Consider the following 19761-nt stretch of genomic DNA (forward strand, 5'->3'; position numbering starts at 1 on the left):
GCAGTGAGGTGTCGCTCTGCTGTTCCAGGGGTGGTGGGGGTTCCAAAGAGACGTAGCAGTCAGTGCAGGGTCCCTTACGTCTGCAGGGGGTCGACACCATGGGCAGGGTTGACACCATGGGCAGGGTGCTTCCTGAAGTAGTTCAGCAGGTGGGGAAACAGCAGCCTGGAGGCAGAGGGAGCCTGTCAGCGCCATGCAGTAGGTCTGTGGGTCCAAGGGCAAGAGGGTGGGCCAAGGTCACCGGCAGACTAAGGGTGGACCAGGCCAGGAGCCCGCTGGGCCACTGGGCTGACTGACTGCCCCACCCCCAGGCCTGCCACCCCTCCCCTGTGAAGTAGGTTCCAGGACAGTTCCACAAAGGGTGATCTGGCCGTTGGGACCCCAGCTTTCACTTCTATGCCCTGTGATCCAGCCAAGCCACTCCTCTGTCTAAGCCTCGGTTTCCTCTGGTGTCCTAAAGTCCCTGTCATCCAGGCTTTTACATGAATCCAGGGCATGTGCGAGGAGGGTCGCCCCGTGACCCGGGGCTCCTTGGACCTGTCCGAGTTTCTGCTCTCCCTTTCTGCCTCTGGCGCGGGGTGGTTGGGGAAGGCAGGGTGCGAGTGTGCGTGCCTGGGTGAGAACTCCCGTGACACGTGAGGCTGAGCTATGTGGCTGCCAAGACCAGTTTGCTGAGGTGCCTCTTGCTCAGTCAGCACCCAGGGCACCTCTGGGAGCCAGAGCATCCTCTGGTGAGGATGAGCCACCCCGTCCTCCGCTCCTGATTGCCAGGGTGTGGGGCCTTCTTCACAGCTCAGCCCTGTGACGTCAGGGGAAACACCGCTCCCAGGTGTGGGGTGAGGACCCCTTCCTGCCCAGGGTTCAGTGTAGACCTGGGAACCAGGGTCCCACTGGTTCCATGCCTCCAGGCCAGGCCTTGTCATCCCAGGAAGCCTTCCCAGACAGGGCAGGCAACCTCCCTGCCTTTTAAGGACAGGCTGTGTCTCCCTGGGGCCCCGGGAGCAACAAGGCAGCTGCATTCTTCTCCCCTCCCCTGGGACCTCTGCTGGGCCAGGAGTGAGGGCTGGTCTTCTCAGCAGCAAGTTCCCAGGCCAGGAGGGCAAGGCTGGGCCTGGGGACAGTTGGCTCTGCTGGGTGTTCTGGGTGGGGCGGGGCACTGTCCTGTTTGTGTCCTGCCACCAGACTCCCAGGAGGTCAGCGCCCTTTCCTGGACCTGCCCAGCTGTGACAGGCCAGAAGCATGGTTGGCATGTTGTGACCTGACTCGAATCCACAGGTCCTGCCAGCCCTTGGGTGGGCATCTCCTTTGTGAGGACCAACTTTATCTAGGATTTCTACCCCTTCCAGGCCTAGCTGTGGCAGTGGGCAGTGGCATGGGATCCCACAGCTTGTCGGTCGGGGGGAGATTTCGTCGGAGGGGTCTGTACTCTGGAGGTCTACTCAGTGGGGTCTGCCACCCACCCTCCAGGCACCCTGTTCTCCCTTCCTTTCACTTCAGGAAATTAAGTGCTTTTTTTTTTTCTGAGACATCTCAGCATTTGGGTAGAAGGAGTTTGTCCCATTTTGCAGATGGGGAAAACTAAGGCATGGAAAAGGTAAAGGATTTGAGTAGTCCAGGGAAAAACAGAGTGGCACCCCAACGTGTCACCCCAAACGTCAGGACTGTTGTCTGTCCTGGAAATGCCGGCCTGGATAACAGCGTGTGCAGCTCTCCTCAGCCTGCGCACTGCTCTTCCAACCCCACCGTGGCCCCTACCATGGTGTCTGGCAGTGGGGCCAACACAGAACTGGCAGGAGGGGACTGGGACTGTCTCAAGTGACTGCGGGAGTCCCTCCTCCTGCTCTCCCCAGCCACCCCCCCCCCCCCACTCTCACTTGATCCCTGAATCGGCCCTCTGAGGAAGAGACATCCTCCTTTCCACTGAGGGCTGGGGGGAGAGAGTGAGGTCTGCAGAGTCAAAAGACTTTAAAAACTCAAGGCTGTGCATTTACGAGGTGTGGAGACTAGATCGCAGCTGGGCACCCTTGACACTAGGCCCTCCCGCCTATTCCTGTCTGCAGGGGGCGGTGGGTGTGCGGGTGTGTGCATGTGCATTTCTGGGGCTCACTCCCCCGCCTGCCTGCAAGCACTGACCGCCTGGCCCGTTACCTTAACAGCCCGCAAGCAGCGCGGGCAGCTCCTCCACAGCATGTGTAAAAGGGTCTCCATGTTCCTGCCTGCTTGTCTCCAAAGATGGGGTGCCCGCTCCCTCTAAAACCAAGCTGCCCTGGCCCATTTGGGGACAGCTGTAACTGAACTGTAATTGAGCCCTCCGGCCCCAGCCCTGCCCACTGGGGACATGCAGGGCAGCTCCCCCTGCTCCTTTGAGATTGGGAGGGTGACCCGGAGCCTCCTGCTTGCCAGGCTCTGCAGTCCCGCTCCTCACCCACCTCCTGCAGCTGGAAACGTCCTCCCCATCTCAGACAGGCTCTTCGATAATGGCACGTCTTGTTTTGGGGTACCCTCCCTCCTTGAAATAGTGGGGACTTTGCTAAAATTCTGTATCACTGGCCTTTTAAGAGAAAAAAGGATGAGTGAAAAACACTGCTCAGGGCTGGCTGGGAGGCTGGCAGATAAGGCTGAGGCCCAGGAGTTAGGACAATGCCCCGTTGTTCCCGTTCCCGCCCTCTCCGTGAGCTGCTGTGGGGACCTGCCAGCGTCTGCCTCAGCGGCTCTGCCCCTGCTCTTGCCCATTGCCTGGGCTCCTGGGCAGCAGCTGCCCCGCCCCAGCCAGGCCCTCCAGCTCTTCCTCCCAGACCTGGAATGCGTGGGTCACAGTGAGCAGGGCAGCAGGCTGTGGGCCTTCCTCTGCCCGTCGCCTGTGGGGAGATGGGAAGACGAGCCTCGTGCTGATGGCATTAGTCTTGGACTCTTCTGAACGGGGTTTGGATCATGCCCAGCTGCTTGCCACCAGTGCAGCCTCAGGCAAGCCACCCGGCCTTCCGGAGGGGTGGGACCTCGGTCCTGACGGGTTGTGAGAGTTCGGTGAGGAGACAGGTGGGAAAGTGGTGTGGAGTGGGGCCCAGCCACACGGCCTGGGAGGGGGCTCTTGTCCGAGGCTGGGAACCGTGTGGCAGTGGAGGCATTCGGCCTGGGCTTTGGAAACAGTGAAAGAAAGGTTTTGTTAGGCAGAGAACATCGGGGGAGGTAATGCGGGTTCCGGAAGGTGTGGACACGGACCTGCAGAGGGAGAGGAAGTTCGGGGCTGGTCAGGGACCGGCTGGGGAGGTGCATCGTGCCAGAGTGTGGTTTGTGGGGACGTGGCAAGGGGCGTTTCAGGGAGGGTTTGGCCCAGGTGGAAGCAGGTGACTTGTTATTCTTAGGCCGCAGAGGGGAGGGTGGATGGGTGGGAGTGACGCCCTCTTGGGTAGAGGGGCCAGTGTCATGGGAGGGTCCTTCTGTGGTCCAGACGGAGAAAGTCAATGGGGCACCCTTGCCCTGCAGTCCCCAGGTCCTGTCTAAGACAATGCTCAGTAGCTTGGGGATCCAGGGCAGGGCTCACTGCCCTGTGGCCTTGGCTGTCCCATCTGTGACCCGGGACTCATAGTGCCCCCTTTCTGGGAAGTGCAAGGGTCCCACTGACTGCACAGGACAGCGATCAGAGCCTGGCTCTCTGCTGTGTGGGAGCAGCCTGGCTCCTTGGGGGAGCCCCTGGGCCTCTAGGCCAGAAGAGTCCTCACTCCTCCTCCCAGTAAGTTTGGGTCTGCTCCATGTTCCCCTACTTAGAGGAACGCTGGGGAAATGGGGAGGGTTGGGCTGCTCAGCTGCAGCCAGGATGCCTTGACGTGAGCTTGCCCACAGCCCGCTCTGTTTGCCCAGGAACCTGCCCACCGAGGCCTGGGCCAGCCGGGGCATGTCTGTGGGGCAGGAAAAGCAGCCGCTAGAGCTCCAGGCTCTGAGTTCTGGCCACTTTGGGGTCTGGTCTGGGCCTGTGGGGCTCCTGGGCTATAGAACAAGGACCCCTTGGTGTCCCTGGGCAGCCACAGTCCACTCAGCTCTGCCTCCCTTTCCTCTCTCCAGCCCACTTCATGGGTCTCCTGCTCCACCCACCCTGGCTCCCAGAATCCCTGACTGGCAGGGGTTTCTGGGCTGGGCCGAAAAGCAGCCTGGTCCCAACCCCAAGGCCGAGTTGTCAGCTCTGGGCGGCAGGGCCAGGGGGCCGTGGGTCCCAGCTGTTCCCAGGCTGGCTGTCTTCCCCAGCACCTGAGGCAGGTCTTCTCTTTCACTGAGGCACGAAGCCCATGTGGGAGGGAGGCTGGAGTCTGCCCCCTGAGGTGGCGGCCCTGGCTGGAATTACCCCTGAGGGCACAGCATGGCATTGGTCACCAATGGCAGAGCCTTTTGGCCCTTCGGCCCCCAGCACGAGGAGATACGGCAGGCCGGCCATCATGCCTGTGTGTGGAATGCTGCCTCCAGGGAGGGGGTGCTGGAGGGGCAGAGGCACCCCAGCTGGGATGCCAGGAGGCCGGGGCCTCACCAAGAGTCCCACGCGTGGGCCCTGCAGAGGTTTGGGTTGGTTCCAGCCGTGTTTCAGCCTGTCTCATAGCCTCTGCCTGGCCTGTCCATTCCCCTGGAGCTTCCAGAAGTCCTGCCTGAGGGCATCGGTACGGCTCCCATGACCTGAGCCACCGCCATGTGCCAGCCTCATGCTAGGCCTGGGCGAGCAGGGGCAGGGAGCCGGACTGGGTCTCTTGGGCTGTGGGGTCCCAAGGGCTGGGGTCCCCATTCCAGCTCTGACTCCCAGTGTGGTGCTTAGCACAGAACTCCATGTCGTGGGGGGTGGGGGGGTGGTGGCTGTTGCCATGATGAGGCGGCTTTGGGGGGTGGAGGGTGGCCTCTGTCAACCTGTTAGCCTGAGTAGGGCCCCTCAGCTTGTCTCTGGATTCCTCAGTCCACATGTAGCGGCCTCAGCTTCCTTACCCCTCTGGTCCTGGAAGCATGTTCCAGGTATGTCCCTCGAGGAAGAGTGTGGTGACCCTGCCAGCCCTTGCTGGCTCAAGGTGGGGTCTTTGTTTGACGAGGCAGGGAGAGTTGGATGGATTGGGCCCAGACCATTGGGAGCTGAAAGGCAGAGGGGCTGGCACAGGAGGCCTGGGCGAGTGACGCCCAGGGTGGGTTCTGTGCTGGTTCCAGGGGTCTGGGCCATGGGCACGAGTAGGGGTGAGGCCTGCTCAGCTTCCACGGCAGAGGCAGTGTTAGCAGGCCCAGCAGTTCTCAGGCTTTTCCTGTGCCCTGGCTGTGGGAGCGGCTCTGGTGGGCACTGCTGGGTGCTCTGGGCTCTGGAAGGGAAGCTGTGCCTCTCTCAGGCGGACTCGCCCCGGCACCGCCGGTGCAGCTGCCTGCTGAGGCCCTTTCCAAAGCCCGAGGCTCGGGGCAAGGGTGGTGACTAGCCCAGGGCCACAGAGCAGGTGAGCAGTGAGACCAGGTCCAGGCTCCGTTCGGGCACCAGGTGGCGTCCGTTACCTCTGCTCTTTGTATCTGTGTTGGCCCCATGACCCTGGCCCCAGTCCCCACCCCAGCACGTGGCCCGCCTGAGTTTTGACACCCTGGGAACAGTGCAGCTGGCTGTGTCTCTTCCATTTGGAGCCTCACTGCCCTCACCTGTGAGATAGGTCCGCGAGGTCCCTGTGGCTCTCAGGGCTCGGGTAGGGGGAGTGGGGCGGCATGTGTGAGAAGGAGCTCCGTTGGCGGTGACTTTCTGGACAAAGGTGCGACTGCTCGTCTTGGGTGGGGACCAGGGCTGAGGGGCAGGAGTAGGGAAGGCTGTGTGGGTAAGCTCAGCCCTTTCCCTGCGGGTCCCTGGGTCTGCTTAGGAGCCTGGCCAGACCCTACCCTGCACTTGCTGCTGACTTTCAACTCCTGAGTGACCGCCTCATCCTCAGCCACTCAGTCCCTTAGAGCCTGGACCAGTTACCCTGGGCCCTACAGTGGGCGAAGGGACCCATACTGGGTCTCTGTGACTCCAGCACAGAGGTGTCCCCTTCCCCCAAATCTGCCTTAGCGGGGAGAGGACCGTGGGGTTGAGGGAAGTGGGTGCCTCCCACTAGGGGTCTGGACAGGCTTTCTGGAGCAAGGGAGGGGCTGGGGGGACGGGGCAGGGAGAGGAGTGACAGGTCCAGCCTGACACGCCTGCTGCTCACGCCCTCAGGTCCCATCTGATGCCGAGACTGAAGGAGTCTCGCTCCCACGAGTCCCTGCTCAGCCCCAGCAGCGCGGTGGAGGCGCTGGACCTCAGCATGGAGGAGGAGGTGGTCATCAAGCCTGTGCACAGCAGCATCCTGGGCCAGGACTACTGCTTCGAGGTGGGTCCCGCTCGGGGGCAGGCATGCGCTGGGGGCGTCTCCTTCCAGGCCAGGTCTCCAGCCACCCTCCTGGAGTACTCGGAGGCCTCGGCTTTCAGACAGTGGCTGGAATCTATTCATAGCTTTTGCTCCTAAGAGGCAGGTAGAGCTGAGAGATGGAAGCTTTGTTCCTTCTCTGCGGGCTCCTTGGAAATAAACCAACACTATTCCCCATGCTGGTGAGGGCAAGAGGCCCTGGCAGTAAGCAGTAAAAGGGAGTAAAAGCCCACGTAGAGTTGTTTAAGCCCCAAGACCCGTGCCTGAAGCTTGCTCACCCTTCTTAGAGACCCCGTACGTGCAGTGTGGGATGGTGGAGAGTACCCCCTTTTCTGGGCTGGTCCCCTTGCTCTGTAAAGCAGTTAGAACGTTTTCTGCCCTAGCATTCTGTCACCCAAGGTTTAAGAGCAAGCAGAGGGCATCAACCCAACCTGGCAGGGCTCTACCTGAGCGTCACCTGTCCGGTCCTTCACGGCAGATGGGCATTCTGAGGCCCAGACAGGGCAAGATGTCAGAGGTCACACAACAGGCCTGTGGCCAAGCCAGGACCAGGGGGACAAATGTCATAAGTGTTCCTGGGAGTCCCTGATTGCTTCTTGTTAGATTCTCTTCCCACCTTACCCCTTACTCCCACCCACAAGCAGCTTACATAATTAGGGGAGCTCCCTGATAGAGGAGTGAGCCTGGTAATGACAATCAGCCCCTTGGGGATGAGCGTGGCAACCTGGCCCCATGCCCTCTGCCCACTCTTTCTGGTTCAAGACTGCTGGTCCTGCTGGGCTCCTTCTGGGCTCTGACTCTGCCTGGGACGTGCTGCAGACAGTCGGGCTGACTGGGCTGACTCTGCCCGGTGCTGGTCCCCAGCAGGGGGTGCTGTGGCTTGGGCTGGCCCTTGAATCGCTGGATGCAGAGTCTGGTTCTCCCTGTAGAGCCCTTGGCCTGGTGCCGAGGACAGCAGAACAGGGCAGGAACAGCTTGGGCTCCCTCACCTGGAGAAGATCGAAGGATGGGCAAGAGGCCGACGGTGAGGGGTGGGTGAGGGTTCCAGGCAGCAGGGCCCAGGGCCCAGCACACCTAGATAGCCCACTTCTTGTTTCTCAAGTCTGGCCCCAAAATGTTAAGCTTCTGTGACCATCATTGTTGTCATTGTCACTTGGCAAAAGAGAATCCTCAGAAGGTGCCAGCTGAGGACTGAGGTGAGCCTTGTGCCCACCGTGGTGGTGTCCTTGGTATCTGAAGAGGGAAGCCCAGGTTAAGCGTTGCCCTCTGACCTGGGCAGGCACCCTGTGCCTTCTGTCTTCCCACCTCAGGGGAGTGAAGTTGGAGTCAGAAAGGTACTTTCCTGTGGGCAGAGAGCACTGAGGAAGGGGTGAGGAGACAGGACCAGGAGCCAGGGGGTGCAGGGCCAGGCCACCCTCCTGTCACTGATTTGCTCTGGGATGCTGGTCTCACTGCTCCACTGCCCCTGTGAGACCGAGAGGTCATTCTCAGCCTCGCCTGCCGCCTCCTGGCCTGGTGCTACAGACCTGGTGGCCGAAGCCCCCCAAGCCCCAGAGGCCTTCTGTCCTGCCCAGCCTCTCTGGGTCCCCCTCCCTCGTGACACTGTCTTATTTGTCCCCCATAGGTGACAACATCTTCAGGAAGCAAGTGCTTCTCCTGCCGGTCAGCAGCCGAGCGGGATAAGTGGATGGAGAACCTGCGGCGAGCGGTGCACCCCAACAAGGTAGGCTGTGCCCCCTCCCACCAAAGCCCAGGGAATCAAGGGCAGGCCTGGAACAGAGCGTGGACTCTGACATCGGGGAGCAGCGTGGGGATCTCTGGTGTCGGCTGGGGTCGGGTGGGAGAAGCCAGCCTGGGGGCAGGGCCTGCGTGGGTTATGGGGTTGGGCCCTGGAACAGGGGTTCGAGTTGGCCAGGCTGATCGGGCACCGTGGGCCTCTGCCCTCAAAGCTGCACAGTGGAGGCTGGGCCACAGAACTGAGCGTGGGCTCTTAGGGAGTTGGGTGCTGGTGTCCTGCCTGGGTCTCCTGTCCCTCCTTCCCTGGCCGACTCCTGCTTGCCCATCTACCTCCAGCGTAGACACTGGCCCCATCCTCCAGGGGAGCACCGCTGGCCCAGGCTGGTGCCCTGCTCTGTGTCCCCACTGCCCCTGGGCTTCCCCCGTCAGGTTTGTGAGACCCCAGCTGGAATCTCCTGCTCTGGGTCTGTCACCCTGGCTGACTTGGGGGCCTGGGCAGAGGTCTGGTCACCATGACACCACTATGGAGGGCTCCTTAGCAGTGCTCACCTCTTAGGTGACTTCACAGACCAGCAAACCAGAAGAGCTAATAAATAGCACCATGGCCTGCTGTGTGCTGACCTCTTACCGGACCTCTCACTCTTTATGCCTATTTCATAGAAAGGGGATTGAATCCCGTGTCCAAGGTCAGTGAGCTGGTTCTCGACAGAGTGGAGATGCAGCTCTGTTTGTGTCAGATTCCAGCGCTGCCCCTGGCCCACCCCAATCTGTTGTCCCCTGGTCCCTGCCGGGTCTCAGAGCTCTCCCCAGCCCGGGGCTGGGGGCTGGGGGCTGGGGGGTGGGCGGTGGCCAGCCCCTCTCTGACCATGGCTCCCCTGTGCATGTGCAGGACAACAGTCGGCGTGTGGAGCACATCCTGAAGCTGTGGGTGATCGAGGCCAAGGACCTGCCGGCCAAGAAGAGGTACCTGTGTGAGCTGTGCCTGGACGACGTGCTCTACGCCCGCACCACGGGCAAGCTCAAGACGGACAACGTCTTCTGGGGCGAGCACTTCGAGTTCCACAACCTGCCGCCCCTGCGCACTGTCACCGTCCACCTGTACCGGGAGACGGACAAGAAGAAGAAGAAGGAGCGCAACAGTTACCTGGGCCTGGTGAGCCTGCCCGCCGCCTCGGTGGCCGGGCGGCAGTTTGTGGAGAAGTGGTACCCGGTGGTGACGCCCAACCCCAAGGGCAGCAAGGGCCCCGGCCCCATGATCCGCATCAAAGCGCGCTACCAGACCGTCACCATCCTGCCCATGGAGATGTACAAGGAGTTCGCCGAGCACATCACCAACCACTACCTGGGGCTCTGCACAGCCCTCGAGCCCATCCTAAGTGCCAAAACCAAGGAGGAGATGGCGTCGGCCCTGGTGCACATCCTACAGAGCACGGGCAAAGTGAAGGTGCGTGCGCGGGTCCAGGTGGGCCGCCCCACGTCGCCCGGTCATGTGGAAAGGCCTGGTGATGCGCTAGATCACCTGCTGTCCCCCATGTCCGTGTCATGGAGTTCAGCCCAGTTGAGGACACTGATCACAGCCGGGTGGGCCCCTAAACCCAGGAGTTGTGTTGTGGAGGCGGGGCTTCGTGCTCCTGCCCCTGATTGCCGAGGCAGGTGTGGAGCCCATGGATGGGACAGCAGCTGTAGCAAGGGATTGGCTTCTAGGCGTCCTCCTACCTCTGAGAGGGCTGGTCCCTGAGGCTTGCGGGTCAGCCTCTTCCAGCTTAGGGGTCCCAGCGGCCCAGCCACATGTGTCCAGTGAGGTGTTGTGTTCAGTTGACATCCCCATCCGGTGACCACCAGGATGCTGCCACAGCCCCTCACTCTCGTACCCAGACACACAGATTCAGGCTCACCCCCTCCCCTTGTGGCCCTCCGTGGGGCAGGGAAGTGTAGGCAGGAGGACAGAAGTAACTTGTGCTGCTGGGGTGCTGTGCGTATGAGCTCCCCCTCTGTTCAAAGAACTTGGGGGCCTAAGGAAGTGCTCTTGGTGAGGGGCACGGCATCTGGCATGGGCACCGTGGGCCAGAGTGAAGGCCACGTGACCAGGTATCACAGCACTCTGTCCTCCCAGGCTCCACTCTCCTGGACGGTGCCTTTTCAGGGTCTCTGGACTCCAAGGGGCTTCTCCCTGCCACCCGCTCTCTCTCTCCTCAGTGCAAGAGGGAGAATGGGACCCAGGAAGGAAGCAGGGGACTTGGGCCAGATCTGGCCCGGGGAAGCTGTTGGCCTTGGATAGGTTACTTCCTGTTCTGTGCTTGCCCCCTCATTGGGTCCTACTCTGAAAGCTCTTCCTCATTCCCGCCTGGGCCCGGCACCCATTGCAGGGGTTCAGGAAGGCCCCTGGGCGTCAGTAAGAGCCTGGTAGAGCCTGGGTCCTGCCTCCCTGTGTTTTAGAGGAGACCCTGCAGGTCATCTGCAGGTCAGGAGGGGCCCCTCAGGTTATGTGGTCCCCCGAGAGGCCAACGGCAGTTTCTTCAGCTCCTCCTGTCTCTCCTTTGGCTGGCCAGGTCTCCCGGGCCTCAAGCTGTATTTCAAGGGCCACTTGTGATGACATAGGGACCCTAAGTTGTGCACACCGGAAGCCCTGGCCCACACTGGCCACCTTGTAACTTTATTGCTGGGTGGCCCCTGCCCTGACCTTCATCCTCCCTTGGGACTCTGGCTCCCTCCCCCAAATCACAAGGTTGGCTGTGGGTGAGAGGAGGAGGGGTCTGCGGGGAGGGAGTCCCCCCGGGCGGTGGCGGTGGTGGCAGGCGGCGGCATTTTAGCTACAGGTTCCCTGCAGTCTGAAGGGCAGGTGTGGGCTCAGGCTCCTTCCTGGGGTTGTCCCACGGTCCTGCCTGTGTGACCACAGCAGTGAGGAGGTGCTGCCTGGGTTTGCCAGGTGGGCAGTGGTGGTGCTGCCTTCTGGGGTGGCTGGACAGCCTCTGCCCCTCCCTTGTCCTCTGAGGGGCCACACAGGACGAATCTGTCTGGTGGGAGACCCCTTCAGACTAACGGGTAGAGAGCAGCAGCTGTTTGTATGAGAGAGAGAGGGTGGCCCATCTGTCCTGTGGCACTGATGGTATGGTTGGGGAAGTCCTCTGGTCACCCAGCCAGGTGTGGTCAGGGCTGAGCAGGGACTTGAGTCCAGTGGGTCTGGCCATAGTGTGGGAAGCTAGTGTCCGTGTGGCGTGCTCTTGCCTGGGCCTGCCTCCTGGTCTCTAGACACAGCTCTGATGTCTCTAGCACAAGGTGTCCCTCCTCACCAGGTTGCCCTCCCCTCTCTCCCCGGCAGTCCCCAAGGGTTGACGCTGGAGCCACCTTGAGAAGCAGGGGCTTCTGGCCGGGGAGCGGGTGTGGACTCCCAGGGCCCTCCCTGCCCGGTCTGCTCAGGTCCACCCCCCCACCGCCTGCCTCCCCAGGACTTCCTGACCGACCTGATGATGTCAGAGGTGGACCGCTGTGGGGACAATGAGCACCTCATCTTCCGGGAGAACACGCTGGCCACCAAGGCCATCGAGGAATACCTCAAGCTGGTTGGCCAGAAGTACCTGCAGGACGCACTAGGTAGGGAGGTTCAGGCCTGCGGCGGGCAGAGGGTGGGCCGTGCCCCCCAGGTCCTCACTGCCCCTCTCGGCCGCAGGCGAGTTCATCAAAGCGCTGTATGAGTCAGACGAGAACTGCGAAGTGGACCCAAGCAAGTGCTCGGCCGCTGACCTCCCTGAGCACCAGGGCAACCTCAAGATGTGCTGTGAACTGGCTTTCTGCAAGATCATCAACTCCTACTGGTCAGTTCTGCCCCCCATGCCCTCCTTGGGTTCGGCTGCGCTTGGCTTCCCCAGCCGGGCGCCTGACCCATCCTGTGCTGGGTGCCTGGAAGGTGCCAGGCGCTGTGCTGGCCATGGGTGTGCTGTTCTCATCCCAACAGCTTGGTGAGAGGGTCTGTTCCCTGGCGCCCGACTTACAAACAACGGAGCTGGGGCTTCATAAGGAGAGGGCAGGCAACACGCCTATGGCCTTGCACACCCTCTGCCTGGCTCTGCAAAGTCTAGCTGGGCCTCTGGGCTGCCGTCCTGGCCCTTTTTGGGCTCCAGAGTACAGTCAGGACGCAGCTTGCGCAGCGTGGAGCTGGCAGTCAATTGCGTGTGTTCTTTAGCGAGGGCCCTACGTGGCTGGCGCTGTCGCGAGTGCCGGGGAGTAAGACGGACAAGGCCCTCCCTGCTGGGGCCCCCATCTGGGGCGCGTGGATGGCTCCACCTGACACTCCTCTTCTGTCTGTAGGAGTGTGGTGTACATGTCACAGGCTTGCAGTTGGGCCCAGCAGGGCCCCGTGTGGGTGCCTAGACTGTAGAGAGTGGAGAAGCAAGGATCGGGCTTTAAGTAGAGTAGAGGTCTGTGGGCTGCTGCCAGCCCCCGAGAGGAGGGCAGGGACGTGCCGAGTGGACCGTTCAGATGGGACCGCAGTCAGGGCTGGAAGTGGTCCGAGGGCCGCGTCCTCCAGGCTAGCCTGTCAGCCACCTGCCTGTTCCTGAGGTGTGTGTGGTGGCTGGCTGAGCTTACGCGGGGTGTGGCCTTGCTAATGGTGTGGTATGCATGGCTGTTGGGTGGGGACCTTGCCACCAGCCCTAAGCACCAGGGTTGTTTTCGCACTGGAGGGGCTGCTCCTATTTTCTCCTTGGCCATTGCTCCCTCGCAGGACCTATATCCCCCTCCCCACTCGTACCCCTCTCCTGACCCCCCCGCCCCCAGCCATGCCTCACTCCTTTCTTTGGTTGTCCTTCCTTCCTGCCTTAAGGCCTTGTGCCTGGCTCCCTTCTGTGGCGCCTTCAGACAGTCCGCTCACCTCCCTTGGGGACCCTCTGTCACAACCCCTGTCCCACCAGAGTGGCATTGCGCCTGTGTCTGCACCGGTTTCCTGCACAGGCTGGGAGCACCCCGGGACAGCTGGACCCCCCAGCTCAGGGCAGGGCACACAAAGGGCCCTGGAGTTGTTCAGCAGGGAGGTCTGCTACGTGGGCGCCAGCCTTGGGAATGGGGAGGGGGAAGGGCCAGAGCCTGTGAGGGGGTCCCGCTGTGCAGGTCCCTCTGTTCCTGGGCTTCACGGGTGCTCGCCTGGGGCCAGCATGGCCCCTTGGCTGGGTCACTGATGACCCCTGGCACCAGGGATGGTGACCTGAGAGCCTTGAGCCCTCTCGGAACGCACTTCCCGCCCTTGGGCCCCGCTGTGTTTTCACACTGCTCTCTCTTCCCAGGGCGGGCAGGCATGGGACACAGGGACCGGGAGCTGCAGGCACTGATTTTCCATTCCCTCTTCCTGGTGCTTTTCATTGACCCAGAGGCACCTTGCTGTTCTGGATGCCATCGGTAGATGTCATCACTCAGCGCCTGTACTGGGTTCTCCAAGGGCCAGGCCTGAAGGCTGCCAGCCCAGGAGGACACGAGGGCCGTGCTCTTGTGCCCACCACAAAAGGGTGTCCCTGCCAAGGGCCTGCTGGCCTGGGCACTGGGCCCATGGGGCCCAAGCTTTTTAGGTTGATCCAGGCCTCCCGTGGCCTGGGGGTCTCAGCCTTTAGATGGCCTTGTTCTCAGTGTAATGGTGAGGAAATGAAAGGCGAAGGAGGACCAGGCGCTTGCTCCGAGCTCCCAGGGGTCATGACAGAGCCAGGCATGGACTGGATTCAGGGAGCCCTGGGTCCTGCCCTGCCCCGGGGTAGGAGGCACACCTTTCAGGGTGAAAAGGTAGGAGAGCTACTTAAAGCTTGACCTGGTGAGGCCTCCCTTGGCAGGTTGGAGATGCCCGATGTGAGTTGAGGGACCCTGCCCGTGCTCTCTGGGTCCACCAGGGAAGTCCATCCCTGTCTAGAAAGTGGAGAGCTGTGTATGTCTTCACCCAGTGTTACAACATTCCTGCCTTTTCGATCACTGAGCTCTCCCGAAAACCTCTAATTCCTGTAATGTTACTTGAGTGAGGGGAGCAAGTTTCCAACGCTGCTGATGGGAACCAAGGAGCAGTGGTCTGTCCTGGCTGTGTTTTCCCCACTGTCCCCTCAACCCAGATGCCTGCTGTTCGGGGAGGAAGGTGAAGCACTGGGGCTGATGGGAAGGGCCCAGACCTGGAGCTGGCCCTAGCCATTTGTCCCAGTCAGGACAGAGATCTGGCTCCTCTGTGCCCCTCAGGGGGAGCCCGGCACCCTGAGCTTGGAAGGGGCTAAGGGCTGCCCTCTCCGCCTTTTGGCACTCTGCGCCCTCCCCAAGCTGTCTCCACTCCCCAGCAGCCCCGTCTGGCGGATGGTGGCTGAGTGATGGCTGGGTGATGGCTGGTGGAGGCAGTGGGCCAAGCTCCCAGCTCTCAGGGTTGGAACTCAGGGCGCAGCAGACCCAGCACCAGGTCCCTGCTCCGCACCCTCCTGTCCTGGAGCTGCCCTGCCTGACCTCCAGGCCCGGCCTTGTCTGTCGCTCCCCAGCGTCTTTCCACGGGAGCTGAAAGAGGTGTTCGCTTCGTGGCGGCAGGAGTGCAGCAGCCGCGGCCGGCCCGACATCAGCGAGCGGCTCATCAGCGCCTCCCTGTTTCTGCGCTTCCTCTGCCCGGCCATCATGTCACCCTCGCTCTTCAACCTGCTGCAGGAGTACCCTGACGACCGCACCGCCCGCACCCTCACCCTCATCGCCAAGGTCACCCAGAACCTGGCCAATTTCGCCAAGTAAGTGCCGCGTCCCTGACCTGCGGGCAGGGCCAGGGCAGGGCTGGGGAGGGGGGCCTGCCTCCGTCCCAGTCATGCTCGATCTTCCCCTCCCCGCTTTCCCAAATAAGATCTCCACACCCCAAAAATACATGCCATTTTGGTATGTTTCCTAAATTTTCAGAGGCGAGAAGGTTTTTTTTTCCTTTAGCTCTTTTGAGCTAACATTTTATCATAAGGATTCTCCCATGTGCTTGACATTCATAAGCCTCATTTGAAATGAATGACTAATATGCCTTTGAGGGAGGGGGGCCCATATCTCTGCAGCCCGTCCCGGGGGTTGGGTGCTCGGGCTGTTTCAGGCTGTCCTTGTTGAATGCTGTCAAGGGTGTCCTTGCTCATAGAGCACGTCTGTGTTCTGGACCGTAGCTTAGATTGAGGGGGCAGAAACGGAACGGCTGGGTCATCTAGTCCCCCGATCCAGGGCTACCTCTATGCTGGGCTCGGAGTCACGCCTGGTCCCAGCCCTGCAGAACCAACCATTCAGTGAGGGGTGGGGGAGGGGAGTGAAGAGTGAGCAGCAAAGAGGGAACAGAGATGCACATGGTCGCTCAGGGGGGTCCTGAGCTGGCTGGGACAGGAGACAGGGTGGCTTCCCCAAACGTCTGCTCCCCAGCTGCTTGTCAAGAGCAGAGGCAGGGCAGCCCCTGGGCAGGCGGTGTGCTATAGGGACAGGGCGGCGTGGCATTCGGAATCATTAAGTGCCAACTCGGGGAAGTGGGAGGAGAGACCCAGGAGGATAGCAGGGACTCGAAGGCCAGGCAGGGTGGTGGGAGCCACCAAAGGGCTTAAGGGTGGGAGAGGACAGCCCTCGTCTATTGCAGTCCTACAAAGGTTGAACTTGACAGTGATGAGGGGAGGAGATTGGAGGGAGCTGGACTTGCACCCAAGAGACAGCAGAGTCTAACTGTGGTTCAGGCAAAAGGGAAGCAGAGGAAGTATTGCGGGGTGGGGGGTGATGCAGGAGGTGGTGGCTGCAAGGTCAAGGGTAATGAGATAAGGACAGCTGGCCTTGCCAGTTGTGGGAAGGAGAGGGAGGAGATGACCCAATAGACTTCTAGCTCAGCTGTCCAGTGGACAGTGGAGTCTCCGCTTGGGGTAGGGAGCGTGGCAGAAGGGCCTGGATTTGGGGTGATGGCCATGGCCTTAGGCTTGGCCAGGCTGGGTATGAGGGGAAGGGCGGTGGATGTGCATGTCTGCAGGCTCAGCAGAGAGACCTGGCTGAGAGTGGCCTGAGGGTCATCTGCCCACCAGGCCATTGAAACTTGAGGGTGAGAGGAAGGTGATTGTGACTGGCAATGGAAGGGGAGTGAGGGCCATGGGACATTCCTGTGAGAAAAGTTCCAGAAAAGGGTCCCTGGACTTGTCCCTGAGGAAGGAGGGCCCCCGAGTCAAAGCAAATGGGTCAGCTGGTGGAGTTAGTGGTGGGGAATTGGCCACAGTGGGCGAAGAGGGGTGGGCACTGAGGAGGTGGGGGTGTCTTGCAGAAGGGGGACTCTTGCGTGGGGCCTGGCTCTCCGAGGGCCTCCCTCGGACCTAGGTTGCTCACCCCATTGGCTTTCTCTCCAGGTTTGGCAGCAAAGAGGAGTATATGTCGTTCATGAACCAGTTCCTGGAGCACGAGTGGACCAACATGCAGCGCTTCTTGCTGGAGATCTCCAACCCCGAGACCATCTCCAACACAGCCGGCTTCGAGGGCTACATTGACCTGGGCCGCGAGCTGTCCAGCCTGCACTCGCTGCTCTGGGAGGCCGTTAGCCAGCTGGAGCAGGTGCCTGTCCCCTGGGGCAGGGGGCGGACAAAGGGTTCTCCTGTGTGGTGTGGATCTGCCGGCCGGGAGCCCACCCTGGTACTGGGGCTTTGGCTGTGTCTCCTTGAGCTCGGTGTTGAGTGGGTGGATTGCATGTAGGAAGGTATGTTCCCTGTGAGAAATGTGATCAGATTTAGCTCTTTCTGTGCAAATGTCCTTGTTCTGGATTTTAAGGCCACTGACAAGGAAAAGACTGAGAATGCTGTACCTTTACATATCAGGAAGTTACAAACCTTTTCACAGTTGCCCTTGACCATCCGTTGAAACTGTTGTTCCCTAGGCACCCCTGACATGGCTGCGGCCACCTGGAGTGTGCCCTCTGTGGCCAGAGGGCCCACTGCACCCTGCCAGCAGCCCCAGTGCACACAGAGAACAGGTTCTCAGCAGCAGGAGCAGGGCCTGCCACAGTCTAGTTCCAGAATGTCCATTGCTGTTTGTAAGAGGCCTTTACAGAAGTCCTTACTGCTGAAACAGGGCTGGAGGGCCTGCTGCCACCATCCCGTTTCCTGGCAGTGACCCCACAGGGCACTCGGGTGTGCAGCTGTGTGCGTGTTAAGGGCACACACACAGCACAGGGCTCTTTCCTCTTCTGATTGTGTTGAGTGAGACTTCATGTGCAGGCTGTGGTGTGCACGGACATCTTTCCACAGTGGCGTGTGCTGCTTGGCTGCTGTGACCTTTCTCATGGCCACAGACGGTCCTGCCACATGACTGCGGTTTATTTCACCAGCCCCCGGTTGCTAGACAGGTGGGTTAGTGCAGCTTTTCACCGCAAACAGACGCTGTTGCGGTCATTTCTGCTCCTTTATGTCGGCTGCCCTTAGCTGTGACAGACATGGGGGGAATGGAAAGTTGGGCCAAGGCTCGCTCTCCCCTCTCTGCTGCCAACACCGATCACTCTGGCTGCCACCACTCTCTGGTTCCCGGTGCCAGCCACCAGCCCCAGGCCCACACAGGGGTTGGCAGCCTTTGGTGTTGCAGGGCAGGTGTGCAGCCGGGCTCTGCGTCCCTCAAGGCTCTGCTCTGGACAGCAGCACGGGTTGTCACACTTCCTTCATGCACAAAGCCCTATCTGGAAGGCCGGTGCCCAGGCCAGTGGAGGCGGAGTCCCCTTCCTCAGTGGGGCCCAGCACCCTGTAGTCCTTGCTTAGCACTGTCGGTATTAAGCACAACAGTGAGGTCGGCATGGGCCCAGGTGTCCCCCTCTGGCTGGCCGTCCGTTTGCTAATTGTCTGACAGGCACATGGTGATAGGCACATGGTGTGTCTGACAGGCACATGGTAGTCCTGCTCTGTGCGTGGACTACCTCCCGGGGACCCAGGTGTCCAAGGGTCAGGCCCCGTCCCGCCCTGTGAAGTAGATGGTGTGCAGGGGTCTGGGAATTCTGGGTTCCACCTGCGTTTTCCTCTGGGGGTGGGCACCGACCTAGGATGAGCTAGGGCTGAAGGCTCAGACTAGGTTAGTTTCTCCCTGTGGGCCTTGTACCTCACACCTCCGTCCCAGAAATACCTGGAGAGCTGGTAAATGTGTAATTTGCACATTCCTGCCCCCCCCATCCCCCACCGCTGACCTGCTGGCTGTGACTGGCAGGAGAGGGCAGGCCTGCGTGTCTGCCTCATTCCTCAGGCCTTTTGAAGCAGTGGCTGCAGCTCACTGGGCCTTCCCACGTGGCCCCGACAAGTCACACCTCCCTCTTCCTGTGTCTTTGCAGAGCATCATATCCAAACTGGGGCCCCTGCCTCGAATCCTGAGGGACGTCCACACTGCGCTGAGCACCCCAGGCAGTGGGCAGCTCCCAGGGACCAATGACCTGGCCTCCACGCCTGGCTCTGGGAGCAGCAGCATCTCAGCTGGGCTGCAGAAGATGGTGATTGAGAACGATCTCTCTGGGTAAGAGCTGCCAGGTGTGCCAGGTGCTGGGGGGTGCACGTGCAGACAAAGCACAGCCCACCTGCAGGCTCAGCGGGGCAGGAGGATGCTGACCAGTGACTGTAAAGCAAGGTGGGTGGGACGTGAAATGTTTTGTGCAGCCCCTAAGTGGTGAACCTCCATTTGGGAAAAACCAGGGAAGGCTGCCTGGGTGAGGTGATGCTGTAGTTTTGAGCTTTTAAGAAACATTTGCATTGGTGGGAAATGCATTGTGGGTAGAGGGCCTGGGTATAGATAACATGTTCTGTTGGAGAATAATTACTGGTCCCAAATGACCTCTGGGTCATTCGGGTGTGTGTTGGGCCTCGTTGGAATCTCCAGAAATAGTTTGCAGGGGTGCGTGTTTTGGGCAGCAGTTTGGGTAACTACAGGCTTTGAGGCCGGGAGCTCCAAAAACTAGAGAGTTGAAGCCCAACCCTCACCCTGTGCCTTGTACGTAAAATACACGCTCAGTGGAGGGGGAGGCAGATATTCCCTAACGTTGTTCTCAAAATGAGGATATGCCTTTGAAAAGTAGGCATTTATATCGACCCATTTATGCCTCGCTCGTATATTCTCCTCCTTACCTGGGACCACCCTGGACCAGCTAGGGATGAGGCTGGGCCAGCAGAGCTAGGAGTCAGGGCAGGGGTCTCTGGAGGTAGTGGTAGCACCAGGCTTTTGAGTGGATGAGGGTGTGGAGGTCGAGGACCTAGTGCGTGTGGTGTGCAGGACTGGGGACTCTGGAGGAGGCCAGATGCCACGCCCCAGGTCCCTCTGAGTCCTGGCGTTCATTCAGCACCTACCAAGTGAGGCAGATCTGAGTTGGATGGGGACACACCTTGGCTGAGAGACAGCCAGGCACGTGGGTTTTAAGAACCGACTAGGTGTGTGGCTGGTCTGGGTGTCTCCCAGTTCCACTTGCCTCCCTTCTCCATTCTTCTCAGCTTGCAAGTGCATAGGCCCAAGCGGTCACAGCCTGCTCCCCCTGAACCCCATCAGTTGGGGCATGGTGCCTCCTCTGTCTGTCCCAGACTAAGTCAACTCGTATGCCCATTCCCAGCCCCGGTCAGACCCTGGAGTCCTTGCTGCCTCCAGCCTTCGCAGAGTCCTCTCACCCCCACACTCTCTCCTCCAGAGCCCGGCCGGCCCTTTCACACTGTGC

General features: G+C 60.7%; 1 protein-coding gene across 8 annotated transcripts in view; it reads left to right on the forward strand.

Annotated features, from left to right (window-relative positions):
• DAB2IP (DAB2 interacting protein) overlaps positions 1-19761 on the forward strand; it is a 181836-nt gene that overhangs the window by 148821 nt on the left and 13254 nt on the right. For all 8 annotated transcript variants that reach the window (XM_037059194.1, XM_037059192.1, XM_037059195.1 and 5 more), the window contains 8 exons: positions 6188-6341; positions 8002-8100; positions 9004-9558; positions 11561-11705; positions 11782-11926; positions 14603-14839; positions 16448-16649; positions 18400-18578. In XM_037059194.1, the coding sequence (XP_036915089.1) occupies positions 6188-6341; positions 8002-8100; positions 9004-9558; positions 11561-11705; positions 11782-11926; positions 14603-14839; positions 16448-16649; positions 18400-18578 (1716 nt within the window). The remainder of the gene's footprint in view (positions 1-6187; positions 6342-8001; positions 8101-9003; positions 9559-11560; positions 11706-11781; positions 11927-14602; positions 14840-16447; positions 16650-18399; positions 18579-19761) is intronic.

The sequence above is a fragment of the Sturnira hondurensis genome, unplaced genomic scaffold (assembly GCF_014824575.4).
Source record: "Sturnira hondurensis isolate 20B ecotype Veracruz unplaced genomic scaffold, ASM1482457v3 Scaffold0010448, whole genome shotgun sequence".
NCBI lineage: Eukaryota > Metazoa > Chordata > Mammalia > Chiroptera > Phyllostomidae > Sturnira > Sturnira hondurensis.